Below are 16,900 nucleotides of genomic sequence, written 5' to 3'. Positions count from 1 at the left end.
TTTCCCTCTCTTTTTTTTAAAAAAAAAAGATGCCCCTACTCATGCTTGCTCTCTCTCAAGTAAATAAAATCTTTAGAAAATTGTTTATTAGCTAGGATCTGAAGGCCAAGAAGATACTCAACCCGAATCCTTTATTTACTTCGACTCAACTCCTCACAAGTTCCCCAAATAAAAAAAGGCTTGTACTTCTGACCAGCCCACTTCCAGTGGCCCCCTCCTGGGGTTTAGTTTACTAGAGCAGCTCACAGCTCACAAAAAAAGGCCAGCTTTTTCCCAGTGCCGATGAAACTCTTGAGTTACTTTCTTCTGCACACAGACCCTTTTTAAGATTTGGCTGTGTCACCTACCTTTGAAGCAGTTCATTACATGTCAGAAAAACCAGTGCCTGACGTGAAAATTAATGGCAATTATTAGATCCCGTTTGCCGCTATAAAGGATTCAGCAGTCAGCTCACCCACAGCCTTTCTCTTGAAGGTGTGCTCTATTAAAAGCCTTCAGTGGGAACTGAGTGCCTCCTGAGTTTGTCTTCCGTGGCTGGGAAGAGAATAACTGTTTTTGGTTTTTCTCTCTTTCAAACTCCACATACCCACTTCCCTTCCAGAATAGCTCATGTTTCTTAAACAGGTCTCTGAGTGTCAGGTGTGGCTCTGAGCGCTTGGAGCTGGCACTGGTGTAATTGTCACAATCCTACCATCCACTCCACTTTACAGATGCGGAGGCTGAGGTCCCGAGAGAGAGAAAATCATGGGCCCGGGGTCACTTGGGTGTGAAGGGGGAACCTGAACCCAATGGCTCAGGCTCCCAAGCTCTGCCCCTTAGCCAGCAAAGATGAGCCTGGTTGGGGTTATTGCCAGGGAGGCATTTAGGGCAGGAGAGATCATTTTTCTCCACATTAGAGTTAGCGTCATGATCTGAATCTAAAACATAACCCCTCACCCTGGCTGACCCGAATGTTCTCACCCCAGCCCCGAGGAGGCCGGGCGGTACCTGGAGACTTACAAAGCCTATGAACAGAAGCCGGCCGACCTCCTGATGGAGAAGCTGGAGCAGGACTTCGTCTCCCGGGTGAGGCCCCCACATCTCCCTGCCTTGGCCTCCCCCAGCTCCTTCCTGGTGCCTGAATCCTCCTCTCTCCTCCCCAATCCCTCCCTCCTTTCTCACCCAAAGGGCAGCTAGAGGGATCTTCCTAAGCACAAAGTTGGTTCTGCCCTCCCTCTCTCAAAACCCTCCCATGGCTCCCCAGTGCCTGCAGGGAAAGCCGGGCCACTCACCACTCTATAGGGCCCTGCCTCTTCTGCCTAGCAGCCCTGTCCACCCCTGGCTTTGTAATCTCTGTCACTTCTCCCAGACCTGGCCCACTCCTCTAAGTATGTGCCCTTCTGTTCCCCCTGCCGAATTATCTGCCTAATTCCATCTTTCACATCTCAGCTCTGAGACCTCTTTGTCCAGGAAGCCCTCCCTGACAAGTGCCCCTGCTGGGGTCCCCTATCCCAGCCCTGCCCATGTGGGTCACCACTGTCAGGAGCTGATCTGTCCTCCACACTGGACTGGGAGCCCCAGGAGGGCTGGGCTGGGGCTGGCTCCGTTTCTGCTGTGTCATCAGAACTATGCAGCACTCAGGGATACTCAGGGAGTACTGGCTGAATGAAGTGTGTAACCTGAGCTCCAACCACTAAGTAATGGTGGACGTCCACCACCACCCCTGAGGTGGGTGTTCCTAGGGCCCCCATTAGCCTGAAAAGAGGCCCAGAGAGGTCAATTCCATTGTCTCATAGGGAGAAAGTAGTGGGCCCTGGTTTTAGACTCAGATCTGTCTCCAGAGTCTATGGGCTTCCCCTGGGCAGCACCAGCTCAAGAGAAATGGTATTTATCTTATGTGATCGACACCCTCTCACCTAGTTGGGGACCACTCTGAGAACTTTTATTTTTTAAGATATTTTATTTATTTATTCATGAGACACACACACACACACACACACAGAGGCAGAGACACAGGCAGAGGAAGAAGCAGGCTCCATGCAAGGAGCCTGACGTGGAACTTTAGTATATGTGCCGTCGAAGCGAGCACCCAACGTGGAACTTGATCCCGGGTCTCCAGGATCATGCCTTGGGCCAAAGGCAGGCGCTAAACCGCTGAGCTACCCAGGGACCCAAACTTTTATTTTTTATTTTTTAATTTTTTTTTAATTTTTTTTTTTTTATTTATTTATGATAGTCACAGAGAGATAGAGAGAGTCAGAGACACAGGCAGAGAGGCAGAGAAGCAGGCTCCATGCACCGGGAGCCCGATGCGGGACTCGATCCCGGGTCTCCAGGATCGCGCCCTGGGCCAAAGGCAGGCGCCAAACCGCTGCGCCACCCAGGGATCCCTATTTTTTAAAGATTTGAGCACATGCACGCTTATGTGAGAGAGAAGGAGAGAGAAAAGAGAATGAGCATGAGCAATAGGGAGGGGCAGAGGAAGAGGGAGAAGCAGACTCCTTGCTGAGCAGGGAGCCCTACGTGAAGCTCATGTAAAGCTCAATCCTAGGACCCTGCACCCATGACCTGAACCAAAGGCAGACGCTTAACCGACTGAGCCATCCAGGTGCCCAACCTGGATGAAGTTTAAAAAAAAAAAAAAAAAGGCATTTATTGAATGCCTCCTGCATTCTGGGCAGTCTGGGGACACATTGGGGACCAGTGCTACCATAGGGGTTGTCTGTCTTGCAGTTATTTCTTCTCGTGATGCATCTCTGCTTCCTTCCCCCCTTCCAGGTGACTGAATGCCTGACCACTGTGAAGTCAGTCAATAAAACAGACAGCCAGACCCTCCTGACAACTTTTGGGGTAAGCCCTCGTCCCAATGGGCATTTTGACCCCCTTGCCCTTTCAATGAACTCCCCCTCCCCTCATCCTTCCTGGCTCCTCTGCACTCCCACAGGACCTCACATCCTTTCAGGGATGTCTTAGATCCCTGGTCAGCTGGGCACGCTAGTTTTGTGCTCCCCATCTCTGACCCCTCACTCCCATCTTCCTCAGTCTCTGGAACAGCTCATGGCTGCATCAAGGGAAGATCTGGCTTTGTGTCCAGGCCTGGGGCCCCAGAAGGTAAGAGCTATGGGGATGGGCCTGCGGGGTTGGGGACAGGAGGGAGCTCCAAATAAATGGGACCTCGGATCCGAAAACTCTTGAGGTTTTGGAAGGCCCACAGTGCTTCTCCTACAGATGGGGAAGACTGAGGCCCAGAGAAGGTGGGGACCAGCCCAAACTCACACAGCCAGTCTGGGATGGAATCAAGATCTGGCTCTTTCTCTCCAAGCCCCCAGAGCCCCCTCTGAGCTGAGAGAGAAAGAACCCAAGTCCACTCCGGATGTAGAAAACAAATGGCTCATTTAATGACTGGTTCCATTTCTCTCTTGCTCTCACCCAGGCCCGGAGGCTGTTTGATGTCCTACACGAGCCCTTCTTGAAAGTGCCCCGATGACCCCAGCTGTGAAGGAGGAGGCCCTCAGTGTAACAATAAAGCATTTTTCCTGGCCCAGGCTACTGCTGGCGTGCTGGGGCAGTCACTGGGAGGGGGATTGGTCCTCTGCTCTTGCACTCTGCTGGCCCAGGCGGTCACCTCCAGCTTTCCTTAATTGCGGCCGTTTCCCTGGAAGAGTCTACAGAGGATCCTGCTGTAGCTTTTTCCGCTTTTTTTCCCGTCCCGCGGGAGCCACCTCCGCAGACCCCAGATCCAGCGATGGCTCCAGCGTCTTCTCCTGGGTTGTGATCTCAGGGACCCCACTTCCCCGGTCCTGCTTCTTCCTCTTCCTGGTGGATGCAGGATCTGCCCTGGCCTCAGGCTCACCCTCAGCTGGCACCTCGAGCTCCACCACCCCGCCCTCCTGTGGGCCAGTCATCTCAGCCCTTGGCTCTATTTCTTTCTGCCCCCGTTCTTTCCTTTTCTTTTTGGTGGGTGCTGGAACCGTGTGAGGCTCAGGGTCACCTGGCGGCTTAGGCTCCATCGGAGGCTCCATCACCTCTGCCCCCAGCTCCAACATCTCCACTGTCGTGTTTTGCCATTTTTCTTTCTTCTTCCTCTTTTTGGTGGGCACTAGAGCTGCCTCCGCCTGAAGCCCAGCTTCCTGTAGTGGCTCAGGCTCCATCATCTCAACCAGCGGCTCCAGAAGTCCCATCTCAGGCTCTGCAGCCTCAGTTCCTGGCTCCATCATTACTTTGTATCCCTTTTCTTTCTTCTTTTTCTTCTTCGAGGAAGGCAGTGGGATGGCTTCCTCCTCTGGCTCCACCTTCAGCTGCAGCAGAAACTCACCTGGTATCCCTTCCCCTGCCTCTCTCCCTTCTGTCCCCTTCTGCCTCTTCCTCTTCCGGGTAGGGGACAGGATTGGCTCTTCCAGGGGCTCTGTTTTAACCATGAGTTCCAGCTCCACTGTCTTTTCTTCGGGCTCTGGTGTCTGCTCTTCTGGTTTGACCATTTCTGCCTCTTTGGGCTTCTTTTTCCTCTTCTTGGCGGGAGACGGGAATGGTGCTACCAGGGGTTCCGACATCTCAGGGGGGGCTTCTGCTGCTGCTGGCTTCAAAACCTCTAGTTCTTTCGGCTCCTGCTTTTTTTTCTTCTTCCCCACCTCCGTATCTGGGGACCCCAAGACTGAGTCCACCTCCAGGGCCCCAAGCCCATTCACTGCCTCCTGGGCAACTGAGGCCTCTGGCATATGCATCTTCTTCTTCCTCTTCCTTGAGGCTGGTGAATTCAGTGTCAAGACTGATCCAGGCCCTGTTATTGGTAGGTTACCTCCAAAGGCACAGAACCGAGGCCTCAGGCCAGGGGGGATTTGTGGAGGGGGGCTTGCTGGAATGGTCTGCAGCAAGGTCCCTGATGAGGGTTCTGGGGGACTATCAAAGATCCTTAGGCTGCCTTGGGGGGCTGGGGCACAGGTGAGTCCCCCTGCTGCCTCCTCGGAGGGAGCCAGCAGGATTGCTTCTTCAGCTTGGGGGCCACTGCTTCTGAGTACCCGGTAGCGGCGCCGCTTGCCTGCCAACTTGCCCTTCACAATCTGGGAGCCTGAAAGAGGCACTAGCCGCCCATTGAGGCTGGAAGGAAAAAGGGGAAGGCAGAGTTTCATCAGTTTCTTGTGGTGAAAGGGAGGAAAGGAGCTGAGAAACGGCATTTAAAAAAAAGATTTTATTTATTCATTTGAGAGAGGGAGCACTAACACAGGAGGGGCAGAGGGAGAGAGGGAGAAGCTGACTCCTGCTGAGATGGAGGAGCGGAGGTGGGGCTCCATCCCAGGATCCCAGGATCATGCCCTGGGCCAAAGTCAGATGCTTAACCACTGAGCCACGCAGGCATCCCAGAAAAGCCCTTCTAAACTTCCCTCCAAGTTCAGCCACCGGAGTGAGGAGTAGTATTCCCAGGAGGTGGCCTGGGACCACTCACCAGTCTGGGACAAAGTCCACAGGAGCCTGGATAAGCCACAGTTCCGTATCTGGGTCCTTTAACGCCTCCAAAGAGAAATGAGTGGGTTCTGATGCTGGGGACGTCGCGGTAAAGTTGGAGGGACAAGAGAAGGGAGCAGCACCTACAGAAGAGGAAACGGGGGTCTGCTGACACTGCCCCGCGGCTCCAATCCTCCGGGGCGCCAATCGGCCCTTAGGTCCCAGCCCCCTGAGCGTCTCGATCCCCTCACCCGGTCTGTTCGCTCCTGCCTGTCTCCCAGAGGCACTCCAGTCTCCACCGAGCCAACTGCTGGGGGCGCCCTTCGTACTTCCCCTAACCTGTACCCGCCGTCGGCCCGAAGTCCCTTCCTCGGGGGAGATACTCTCTCCGCGAGTCCCGTCTCCGGGTGTCCCTTTTTCCGTCTCAACCCCCCACCCGGGGGCCCATTTCTCCTCCCCGGAGCCAGCTCCTGCACCCCGTCGACCCGCCCCAATGCAACTCACCGCCGGCCGGGGTCCCCGCCATCCCGGGACGCGTGCCTCCGTCAGCCCCAGTCGCCAGAGCCACTCGAGCCCCGCCGCAGACCACGTGGAACCAGGGGGCGGGGCCTCGCCCGGGAGCGCCCATGTGGTGCAGGAGCGCGGGGGTGTCCCTCGGAGCCCGAGCGCCCTGCGAGCACAACTGGGGGAATCTCCGTTTGTGCCGAGCAGACAGCCGAGGAAGAAGTATTTCTCCGAAAACCTGCTCCCCAGAGCAACTGACTGGCTGCTGGGCGGGAGTCAGAGCCTCACCGGGTCCCGGCGGGCGTCCCCCCAGTCTCAGCCATCATTGGCTCCACTGTCGCCTTAAAGGGGCAGCCACATTGGTAGCTCCCAACTCTTAAAGAGACAGGAAGCTCGATTGGTCTGAGATTCTTAAAGAGACAGGTAAGAGTCGAGGTAGGCAGGGCCGTGCTTTCAGTGTTACAATCCCTTCTTGGGCGGCCTGGATGCCTGGGAAATTCGGAACTTGAGTGGGACAGGTGGGAAAACGGAGAAACTGGGTCGTTCCTCCGGAGGGCGTGAAATACCAGCTAGGGGCGGGGCTTGTGAACTCCTTGGGAGCGGGAAACGCAGCGGGAGGAGCCTGTGGACCACGGGGCGGGGCCTCCAGGCTCCTGAGCTAAACACGCGTGGGGCGGAGCGGGCTATGGGGCGGGGTTTGTGGACCGAGTGAGACCGATAGACGCCCCCGAGGACTTAGTCTAGTGCGTGGGGGACTTTTCCGAAGGCTTTGAGGATGGGAGGAGAGGGAGTGGAAAGTTCAATCAGTGCCCTTTCTCCCCGGGGGGGAGGGGTCTAGGGGGGGTTGCGTGTAAACAGCGGCACGTGGATGCAGACTTGGGGGTCGCGTCCACGCCCCTTTCCACGGAGACCGCACAGCTCGCGGCGGCGGGCGGAGCCGGGGGACGGCAGCTAGACAGGGTGACCCGACTGCATTCCTGGCGCGTGTGTCAGCGCCACAGCCCGCCTCCTCTGCCGTGATTTCGGATCCTGTTCGAGAATCGGGGCGTCCCCTCTTCCCAGGGTGTGAGCAGCTCCCCAGAGCGGAAGGAGGGTCGGGAGAAGGGGACGCGTTCCCTCCGCCGGGGATCACCGGGCAGTCCCCCCAGCGTGGGCGAGACTCCAGGGCGCCGCCCCTGCGGGCACGGAACTACAATTCCCAGGCGACTGGAGGAAGGGAGACGCCCGACGTCCGTCGCGGAAGCTGCTGGGGATTGTAGTCCCAGCCTACAACTCGGGACTCGGTAGCTGGGAAAATCTGTAAAGATCCAACCATCCTTTTCACCGACGGGGAGATCGAGGCTCGGAGACTCGAGCGAATACTGATTTAGCGAGGCTCTCTTCTCGCCTTACGGGCGAGGCATGTGAGTCCCTTCCCAACCTCTAACCTTTTTACTCCTTTGGTGGCGTCCAAATCTTTCTAGAAGGGGGAAACGAAGCCTGGAGGGGTCGGGCAGGGACTCGGGAGTCTGTCTCCCGCTGTCACGGCGAGATTAAAGTCTGGATTCTATCTACGGAGTCAGGTCGCCCTCGGCTTCCGGACCTCGCCTTTTCTGTCTGTGAAATGGACTCTGAGTGATTCCCAGTGGGAACGTCTCCGGCTGCGTACTGCCCCTCCAGGACTACAAGTCCCAAGGTGCTCGAGGCGACCCCTACTCCCCCTCCCCGCTGGGACCCGCCTCCCTCCTGCCGGAGTCACGTCGTCTAACCTGTTCCCGGCGCCTGCCCCGCCCCGTCCTCGGCTCCCCGCAGCCGGAGCCTGAGCCGGAGGAAGTCCCCCCGGTGCCAGGATCTGCCCCGGATCCGTGAGTTCCACCCGCCCCCCTGGGGTCCAGCGGCTCTGGAGGAGGCCGACATCTCGTCCCTGGGAGGACTGGGAAGGGACAGGGACGCCCAGTCCCAGGGCGGAATTGGGGGTGCGCAGATGAGTTCTTTCCTTCGGAGGAAAGAACTCAGATTTACTAGGCAAAAGGAAAGGGGACTCCGATGCCAGCGTTCTTGGGATGGAGGGCTCGGACCCGTGGTCCCGGGGACACGCTGGAGCTGGGACTCCTGGGTCCCACCAATGGGGCGCTCCCAGAAGCCCGAGTCTTTGAGTAGAATGGGGGTATCGGATCCCTGAGTCCCGGGCAGAAATGACAAGACTCGGGCTGGTGGGTCTCTGGAAAGGGTGTGCCGCCCTCCAGCTGTCTTCTCCACCGAGCCTCTATCTCGAGGCAGAATTAGGCGTGGGATCGGAATAGTGGAATTCGGGTCCCTGAGATGCAGCAGGACGAGCCCCCGGGGTCCCTCTGGAGGCTGGGTTCCGGCGCTCCCTACACTTTCCGGCCCTGGGGTGAGGGCCGGCGGCAGGGGTGTGTGTGGGGGGACCGGGGCAACTCTCCAACCTGTGTGCGCCTGCGAGAGATCCCCAACATATCATTAACCCGGGCGTCAGACCTGCCTAACCAGAGGAGGGACCGCCACCCCAGGGCGCCCCCTGGTGGGGGCGGGGGCGTCCCATTACCCGGTGGAGGTGGGAAATATTTGGGGTTTGCACAGGGGGTTCTAGAACCCAGGGCAGAATTCCAGAAGGTGGGATTGGATTCTGGGAGGCTTGCATGGCTGGGCGCTACACAGCCACCACGCAGAGAGGGGCATGGGGGTAAACTGAGGCTAAGAGGTCACACAGGTAGAGTTGATTAGAGTTCGGCTCCTATCTTCTGTGACCCTCTCAGATAGCAGAGTTGTTAAGAGTTTGGCTTCCTCTTCCTTCTGCAGCTGTCAGGGGACGGGATTCCATCCATTCCCACCAGATTTTCTGACTAACCTTCTCCCTTCTAGGGCTCCTTGCCCTGACCCTGAGGTGAGAAATGTCACCTCCACCCCCATCTGTCTGACCTGAGGTAGTGTGGGAGATAAGGGAGGGATAGAGGCTAATTCTGGAGGTGTGTGTCTGTCCTTGAAGCTGGGGGAGGGCAGGGACCAGCACCTCCCTCTGTCTCCCCTTCTCTCCACCCCGCTGTGTCATGTGAGGGGATGGAACAGGGCCGTGGAGGAGGCAGAGGGTTCTGATGAGAGAGGGAAGAACTTCCTAGTGTCTGGGCTTGAAGGGCATTCGGTGATAGCCTGAGATGAAATTAAAAATAATAACCAGCAGTGGCTGCCAAGACAGAGCTCACAGCGGGCCGGGCTCAGCGCTGGTAGGTAGATGGGGTGGTTCCCACCGTCTACAGAGGTCTACACCCTACACCTACACCCTGGGCTTCTGCCACCTTCTCTCTAGAATCTTCCAAGGCACCCCATGCCCCTCTGCCTGAATTTTTGGGGATGACCACTAGCCAGAGCTCACTAATGTACAGGAAGAACTTAGGGCTTAGGAAGTTGAGACTCCAGAGGTCAAAACCCATGGCTTTTAGACTCTCAGAAAGAGCTGAAAGGGCTCTTGGGGTGGGGGTGGGGGTATTACTCCGGGTCTTGAGCCCTCGCTGTGTCAGATCCTATGTTATCTTAATGAACAGCCGGGGAAGGTCCGTAATTAAGAATCCGTATGTGTGAACTTTATTTGGTGCCCTGCATCGTTCCCAACACTGTACGGAAATTATGCCACTCAAACCTCACACCCTTTGGAGGTGAAGGTATTAATTTCCCCTTTATACACACGAGGAAACTGAGGCATGGAGAAGCTATATAACTAGCCCAGGGTAGAGACTTAGACAGGGGAAGGCCCTAGCCTGTTCCACAGTCGTCGGCAGAGGGGAAAACCAAGTCCCAGAAAGGGTGGGGTCTCTTCCAGCGTCAGTCTGTCGGGACAGAAATGTAGGATTCTAACCAGGGTATTCCCAGCCTAGCCTGGCGCTCTGTCCCAGTTCCCACTGAGGATGATTCCTCCAGGAAGCCCCCCGAGATCCTTAACCCCCAAGAACGTGCTTGACCTGGCCGCGTGCAGTCTCCGGGAACGAGCGTTAGGGGTGGAGGGAAAGGGGAGGAGTGGGAGCTGGGGTTAGAGGGTACCCAGTGGTGGACTAGAGCCCTCCGGAGGCGGAGCGGGGAGCTGGAAGTGGACGGCAGGGGCCTGGGAACAGAGGGCGCGGCCCGCGCCGCCCTGGTGCCCCGCCCGGCCCCCGCTCCCCGCTCCCCTGCCGCGGGAGATGAGGCACCTGCCCGGGCCCGCAGCGCATTCCCAGGGTCTGAGCTCAGGCGCGGTCCGCCCGCCCCACTGGGGTCGGGCCGTGACCCGGAGCGCCCCCTGGTGGCCCCGATAACCCCTCTGCCCGCACCGGCCCTGGGAGGGCCCCACGCCCAGCCTTGGCATTTCCTTAGAGCCAGAGGATGTCAGCATGGGATAGGAGAGGCTTAGAAATTTGGGAATCCTGAAATACCCCCAAAGAACATCTCGTTGCCAGGATGCTGGCACTGGAGGCTGCATAGAATTGTTCGTTATTATATTTTAACAGAGTTTCTTGTGGATCTGAGGTTTTTTTTTTTGTTTTGTTTTGTTTTTTAAGATTTTATTTATTTAAGAGAGAGGGAGAGCGAGTGAGCAAGAGAGAGAGAGAGAGAGAGAGAGCACAGGAGCAGGGGCAAAGGGAGAAGCTGACTCTCCTGCTGAGCAGGGAGTCAGAACCAGGATTTAATGTCAGGACCCCAGGATCATGACCTGAGCCAAAGGTGGCCATGTAACCAACTGAGCCACCCTGTACCTCTATTGGTCCTTATATCTGAGGTTCTAAGAGCCCCGAGTTCTGATTCCTGTAGTCTCTACTTTCTCAGGCCTGAATTCTCAGAACCTTAATTCTTCTTGCATCTCCCAGCCAGTTGGATCTTCACTATAGTCCTCCTAGTGAACTGCTATATATCTTCACTTTACAGATCAAGAGGCACTCTTGTCTGGGTCATAGTGGTGCCACCAGATGTGAACCCTGGAAGTCTATCTCCTTACTTGTGATCTTACCCGCTCCACTACCCATGCATTCAACTAGACTTGTAGGACAGCGGAGCCTGGGATAGATAGAAAAACATGGTGCAAGAAGATGGAGAAATCCAAACTAAGAAAACTGGAGAATTCTAGAATGTTCCAAAGATAGATTCTAGGACTTAGAACTTTTGGACAAGAGACGCTCAAGCTGAGAGTTTTAGGCTTTGTAAAGTTTTAATTACACCCTCAAGGTCCTTACAATTTCAGAATCTAGGCCTCTAGATTCTGAGAGATTGAAGAGGCCTCTTAGAATAGCTATTTGCCTCCTCCTTTCACTGTTGGGGAAACTGAGGCCCTAGGAGTGGATGGGACTTGTTGCCCAAGGTCACATGCTCCCAGTACACCCAAATGAACCACCAGCCCCAACAGGTTCTGTTCTGAGGCTTCCCAGACAGAGGCCAGAATCAGCATGCCCCAGCCCGCCCTGCTGCCCACGCCTGCACCTCCAAAGCTAAGCAGTTGGTGCAACCTGGGGAGGTGCAAAGCCACCTGGGCGTGGTGGCTACCATGGGGATGGGGATGGTGCTGGCTTGACCGGTTCCTTGTGGCCTGGCTCCTTCCCACTGAGCCAGTGACCACAGCGGCCCAGCTGCCCCTAGCTACTTCCCTCCTCTTCCTGTTAACACTGGGTCCCATGAATAAGATCGGCTCTGGGGAGAGGAAGCTGAGTGGTCCCTGCCTTCTGGGACTCTTCCAATCTGGTGGAGGCGACCCAGACTAACAAGTTAGATTCAGGTGTGAAACCTAGTACTGCTGACTCCTTACAGGGTGATCTTGAACAAACAGTTCTGAGCCTCACGTTTTTGCCTGCCACTGTGATTTTGGCCACCAAATGGAATGTTGGGTGCAAGCACTCGGCACAACTCTAGGAGACAGTGGCTGCTCAGTTAATAGTCATTATTTGATTTCATTATGGCCTCAAGCAACTATCACAGGTACACGGTAGGCGGCACAATTATTATTTTTAAAAATATCCCTAGCATAAAAAACAAATGATATCCCTAGGATCTAACACACTGTCTCCTGGTCCGTAGTAGGCACTCAGTAATTGATAGTTATTTTGCATCCTTTGTTCCCCAAAATGGCTGGCACACAGTAGGTAATCAGTGGATAATTGTCAAAAGAGTGATTTAAGTCTTATTAGGACTGATCTAGAAAGATGAGCAAGGAGCCACGTAAAGAGAAGGAATTGTCCAGGGCCATGTAGGAGGATTTGAAGGAGTTGGCATTTCCCGGCCCGGGAAGTGGAGGGGGCGTAGCGCTTCCAGTGGAAGGAACCAGGAAAGTAAAGGCTCGGTCTCTGGTTCCCAGCGGGCGGGGTCTGAGAAGGTCCCCCCACCCATGCCCCCGCAGGCGCCCCGCTTCGGCCGGCACCATGGACAGCGAGGCATTCCAGAGCACCCGGGACCTTCTGGACCTGAACTTCCAGTGTGAGCTGGGGTAGGGGGCGGGGCTTGCCCCGGAGGGGCCCTCCAGGGTAGAGGCGGGGCGCTGCCTGGAGGCCCCCCGCCGTCCTCACCGCTACTCCCCTCTTGCCCAGCTCTGGCCATGAAGCACATGGACCTGAAGCAGATGGAGCTGGACACGGCGGCGGCCAAGGTGGACGAACTGACCAAACAGTTGGAGTCGCTGTGGTCAGACTCGCCGACGCCTCCGGGCTCGCAGGCTGGAGCCCCTACGAGGGTGAGCCCACTCGCCTTGGGCCCCACCTAGGCCCCCAGAGCCAGCTTCTTTCTGCCTGACGTTCTGTCCCATAGAGTTATACGCGCCGTGAGCTATTTAAAGGGCACTTGAAAGAAGGAGCCAGTGACCACAGCCAGTGGTCTACATGGAAACCTAACAGGACCCTTGGAAGAAAAAAGACTTTTTCTAAGAGGCAGAAAGGCGCTGTATGGGCCAGCCTCAGCCCTGATTTCAGGGCTCTCTCACCGGGACCCGTCACCAGGGCTCCCCGAGCCGCCTGAATCTCCAGCCCCGGTCCCAATCCCCCAGGTTAATTTTCAAAGACCTCTTTTGATCTACTCACCCCTCTACTAATGTCTCCTTTGACCCTTCAATGTCCCGGCCTCCCCACAGGTGTCCCGGTACAGCTCCAGCCCTGTCCCCGAGCCCTTCAGCAGCCGCGGGTCTCCCCGGAAGGCGGCCACCGACGGTGCAGACACCTCGTTCGGACGCTCCGAGAGCGCGCCGGCTTTGCACCCCTACAGCCCGCTGTCCCCAAAAGGCCGGCCCTCGTCACCGCGCACCCCGCTCTACCTGCAGCCCGATGCCTACAGCAGCCTGGAGCGCGCGCCCTCGCCCCGGCCCCGCGCCTTCGATGGCGCAGGGAGCCCTCTCGGCCGTGCGCCCTCCCCGCGGCCCGGGCCCGGCCCGCTCCGCCAGCAGGGTCCCCCCACGCCCTTCGACTTCCTGGGCCGCGCCGGTTCCCCGCGCGGCAGCCCCCTGGCCGAGGGGCCCCAGGCCTTCTTCCCCGAGCGCGGGCCCTCGCCACGCCCCCAGACCTCCGCCTACGACGCGCCCTTGGCCTTCGGGGGCCCCCTACTGGGCGCGGGCGGCAGCGCTTTCGCCCCGCCTCTGCGCGCTCAAGGTGAACGCGGGGGCCTAATTTTGGGGAGGGGTGGGAGGGAGCCGGCCTGGGACCAGCGTCCCCCTATATCCCGATCTGCCACCTCTCCCTAGACGACTTAACCCTGCGCCGGCGGCCCCCCAAAGCCTGGAATGAGTCTGACCTGGACGTGGCATACGAGAAGAAACCTTCGCACACGGCGAGCTACGAACGTGAGAGCTGGGAGGCCAGAGGAATGGGGGAGCCGGAGAGGCAGCCCCCAGACCCTAATGATTCCCGCCTTGCAGGCCTGGACGTCTTCTCGCGGCCTGCTTCGCCAGGCCTGCAGCTGCTACCCTGGAGAGAGAGCAGCCTGGATGGGCTGGGGGCCACCAGCAAGGTGAGGGGCGGCTGGGGAGGGGGCCAGTGGAGTGCCGTCAGGACCATCTCCTGCTCCCGGCTGCACCCCCAGTCTCCATCCACCCCAAGCTTTTCTTTCTGTACCCTGGATTGCTGCCCTCTCCCTGACTCTCTTTCCCGCATTCCCTCTGGCTTCCTTCACCTTCTCTCCCTTCTGACCCTGTCCTTACCTCCTTCCTCCTTACCCCTCCTCCTTTATCATGCCCTCCCCCTCACTTCCTCCCACCTGAACCCTTTTTATTCTCTTTCTCTTTGTCCCCCAGGACAACCTCACCAGCGCCACTCTGCCCCGCAACTACAAGGTCTCTCCTCTGGCCAACGACAGGCGTTCTGATGTGGGCAGCTACCGCAGATCACTGGGCTCCACGGGGCCATCAGGCACTTTGCCCCGCAACTGGCAGCCCGTTAGCCGCATCCCCATGCCCCCTTCCAGCCCCCAGCCCCGGGGTGCCCCGCGCCAGCGCCCCCTTCCCCTCAGCATGATATTCAAGCTGCAGAATGCCTTCTGGGAGCACGGAGCCAGCAGGGCCATGCTCCCTGGCTCCCCCATCTTCTCCCGAGCACCCCCACCTAAGCTGCCTCCCCAGCCCCAGGCACCTCCCCAGCCCCAGGCACCCCCCCAGCCCCAGGCACCCCCCCAGCCCCAGCCCCAGCTTCCACCCCAGCCCCAACCACAGCCCCAGCCTCAACCGCCTGCCCCAGCCCCCCAGTCTCCCCCACAGACTTGGCCCCCTGTGAGCGAAGGTGAGTCAGCAGTGGGGGGCCCTGAGGGGTGGTTAGAGGGAGGACAAATGGCTGGGGACCAGAACAGCTGGGTGAACCAGCACAGCCAGACACCTGTTTTCAGACACTGTCCCTACAGAGAGCTGGGCTAGAGGAGCTTGGGAATTTGCTTAGGAGCTAGGCATAGCATGGTGGTTAAGCACAGACTGCCTAGCTCCATGCTGTGTGACCTTGGGCAAGTCACTTAACCTCTCTGGACCTCAATATCCTTGAGTGTAAAAAATCTAATACCACCTTATTGAAATATGGTATTAGATTATTTAATCCATATAAAGTCATTAAAATAGGGCCTGATGCATAGGAAGATCTCAGTAGCTCTTATATGAATTAGAATAATTATTAATATGTTTATGTGCATAAAACTAGCACAAGGCAAATAAGATGCCGACTCCAGGTCTTGGAAGTTGTGGACTTAGAGAAGGGAATCTTGGGGTTCTCACAGGGACCCATTCTCTGGTGAGCTTCTTGTTCCTTCTAGGTCCCTCGAAACCTCCCCCTGAGCTGGAGCCGGAGCCGGAGCTGGAGGGGCTGCTGACACCGGTGCTGGAGGCTGGTGATGCAGATGAAGGCGCTGTGACTCGGCCCCTCAGCCCCACAAGACTGCAGCCAGCACTGCCACCTGAGGCACAGTCGGTGCCCGAGCTGGAGGAGGTGGCACGGGTGCTGGCAGAGATACCGCGGCCCCTCAAACGCAGGGGCTCCATGGAGCAGAGCCCAGCTGTAGCCCTGCCCCCCACCCACAAGAAGCAATACCAGCAGATCATCAGCCGCCTCTTCCATCGTCACAGTGGGCCTGGGGGGCCTGAGCCCGAACTGTCCTCCATCAGTGAAGGATCTGAGGCTAGGGCAGGGCCCCCAGCTCCTGCCCCACCAGCTCCCATACCACCCCCGGCCCTGCCCCAGATCAGCCCACCAGAGCAGCTGCAGAGCATGGTGAGTAATACACAAGGACACCCGAGTATAGTAGTTAGGGCATGGAAGTGCCCCTTCCCTTTTAGGACCGAACCTGGAAATTGCACACATTGCACCTTCCATTTGGTCAGGAACCCAGCTGCAAGGGAGGCTGGAAAATGTAGTCTTAAGGGGTTGTCTGTGTTCTAAAGACAGGGGAAATGTCTATGGAGAGACATTCAGAAGTCTTGGCAACACAGAGACTTTCTCTGCTGCCCCCAAGGGTATCCGATCTTCAGGAATCTTTGAGTATTACAACCTGGAAATGAGTGTGTCAGTGGGTTTATTCCAGGACCCGAAAAACCTGCCTGAATCAAGACAGTCACCATTTATCTCCCCAGCTGCTGCATGGTCTCTTTTGTCTGCCTTCTCTGGGGATCTGTGCTTTCTCCTCTGACCTCAGCAAGCCGGTGCTATGGCTAGAAATGGCCCATCTAGCCATTGCTAGACTTGCGAGAGCAAGTCTCTGGTCTCTGAGGCTGTGGGTGTTGTGATTAAGGGTACCAGCTGCAGGACAGCCCTGGTGGCCCAGCAATTTAGCGCCACCTTCAGCCTGGGGCGTGATCCTGGAGACCTGGGATCGAGTCCCACATCGAGCTCCCTGTGTGGAGCCTACTTCTCCCTCTGCCTGTGTCTCTGCCTCTTTCTCTGTGTCTCTCATGAATAAATAAATAATCTTTTTTTTTTTTTTAAAGGTTCCAGCTGCAGAGCTAGGCTGCCTGGTTCAAATTCCAGGTCCATAGGACTTATCAGCTATGCAGCCTTGCCCAAGATATCTTGCCTCTCTGGGCCTCAGTTTCTTCATCTGTAAAATGGGGATGAGAACAACCATAGGGTTGCTATGAGCATTACATATATGAATATAGTGCTTAGAACAGTGCCTGGTACCTGTTAACCACTGTGATTATTGTTAGCATTTGACCTGGGATGGTCTCCTGCTAAACTTGCTCCAGTCCCTGCATCTTGGCTTAGGGTGGGTGGTGTCACATGGAACAGTCCTGTTCTCTCCAGGTAGATGGACAGAGAGAGGGGAACAATGCCCAGAGAAGAAGCAGGGGCTGGGTAGACACCCTAATACACCTATTTCCAAACCCTCCTAATAGGAGAATGGAGCCAGGAGATGTTGAGATTCAGGATCTTGAAATCAAGAACAGAAGAATGAAAATCACCTTATAAAATCACAAAGTCCTGGCCATAAAGAAACTTGAAAACTCACAGAATTCAAGAATTAAATCCTGTTATCAGTCTCAGAACAGTGAAGCTTCAGAATCCTAGAGCGCAGA

General features: G+C 56.7%; 3 protein-coding genes across 16 annotated transcripts in view; 2 read left to right on the top strand and 1 right to left on the bottom strand.

Moving 5' to 3' along the window:
* Positions 1-3,528, top strand: part of ERCC1 (ERCC excision repair 1, endonuclease non-catalytic subunit) — a 35,763-nt gene extending 32,235 nt beyond the window's left edge. For 6 of the 10 annotated variants that reach the window (XM_072754932.1, XM_026013750.2, XM_026013749.2 and 3 more), the window contains 4 exons: positions 966-1,065; positions 2,758-2,829; positions 3,022-3,090; positions 3,413-3,528. In XM_072754932.1, coding sequence (XP_072611033.1) covers positions 966-1,065; positions 2,758-2,829; positions 3,022-3,090; positions 3,413-3,466 — 295 coding nt within the window. In that variant the 3' untranslated portion in view covers positions 3,467-3,528. Of the gene's footprint in view, positions 1-965; positions 1,708-2,757; positions 2,830-3,021; positions 3,091-3,412 lie in introns of all 10 variants that reach the window. The other 4 variants (XR_012000849.1, XR_012000848.1, XR_012000847.1 and 1 more) reach the window with 1 other exon arrangement.
* POLR1G (RNA polymerase I subunit G) lies at positions 3,356-6,610 on the bottom strand. Its single transcript, XM_026013748.2, has 3 exons — positions 5,923-6,610; positions 5,420-5,561; positions 3,356-5,073 (listed from the first exon to the last, which is right to left on the bottom strand). The coding sequence occupies exons 1-3, from the start codon at positions 6,044-6,046 to the stop codon at positions 3,645-3,647; spliced, it is 1,695 nt and encodes a 564-aa protein (XP_025869533.1). The 5' UTR covers positions 6,047-6,610; the 3' UTR covers positions 3,356-3,644.
* The window catches only part of PPP1R13L (protein phosphatase 1 regulatory subunit 13 like), a 16,625-nt gene continuing 6,015 nt past the window's right edge, over positions 6,291-16,900 (top strand). For 2 of the 5 annotated variants that reach the window (XM_072754926.1, XM_026013744.2), the window contains exons 1-8: positions 6,990-7,325; positions 12,272-12,348; positions 12,459-12,601; positions 12,995-13,505; positions 13,598-13,696; positions 13,772-13,863; positions 14,147-14,627; positions 15,145-15,599. In XM_072754926.1, the coding sequence (XP_072611027.1) occupies positions 7,324-7,325; positions 12,272-12,348; positions 12,459-12,601; positions 12,995-13,505; positions 13,598-13,696; positions 13,772-13,863; positions 14,147-14,627; positions 15,145-15,599 (1,860 nt within the window). In that variant the 5' untranslated portion in view covers positions 6,990-7,323. Of the gene's footprint in view, positions 6,346-6,989; positions 7,767-12,271; positions 12,349-12,458; positions 12,602-12,994; positions 13,506-13,597; positions 13,697-13,771; positions 13,864-14,146; positions 14,628-15,144; positions 15,600-16,900 lie in introns of those variants that run through there. The other 3 variants (XM_072754927.1, XM_026013747.2, XM_026013745.2) reach the window with 3 other exon arrangements.

Source organism: Vulpes vulpes, chromosome 1 (assembly GCF_048418805.1).
Source record: "Vulpes vulpes isolate BD-2025 chromosome 1, VulVul3, whole genome shotgun sequence".
NCBI classification, from domain to species: Eukaryota; Metazoa; Chordata; class Mammalia; order Carnivora; family Canidae; genus Vulpes; species Vulpes vulpes.
This window is presented reverse-complemented; position numbering and strand designations above follow the sequence as displayed.

Coding starts and splice junctions, on each gene's coding strand:
- POLR1G (XM_026013748.2), bottom strand. CDS start 6,046: ATGGGCGCTCCCGGGCGAGGCCCCGCCCCCTGGTTCCACGTGGTCTGC. Junction 5,562..5,922: donor GGCGGGGACCCCGGCCGGCG/GTGAGTTGCATT, acceptor CCTCTTCTGTAG/GTGCTGCTCCCTTCTCTTGT. Junction 5,074..5,419: donor GTGGACTTTGTCCCAGACTG/GTGAGTGGTCCC, acceptor TTTTCCTTCCAG/CCTCAATGGGCGGCTAGTGC.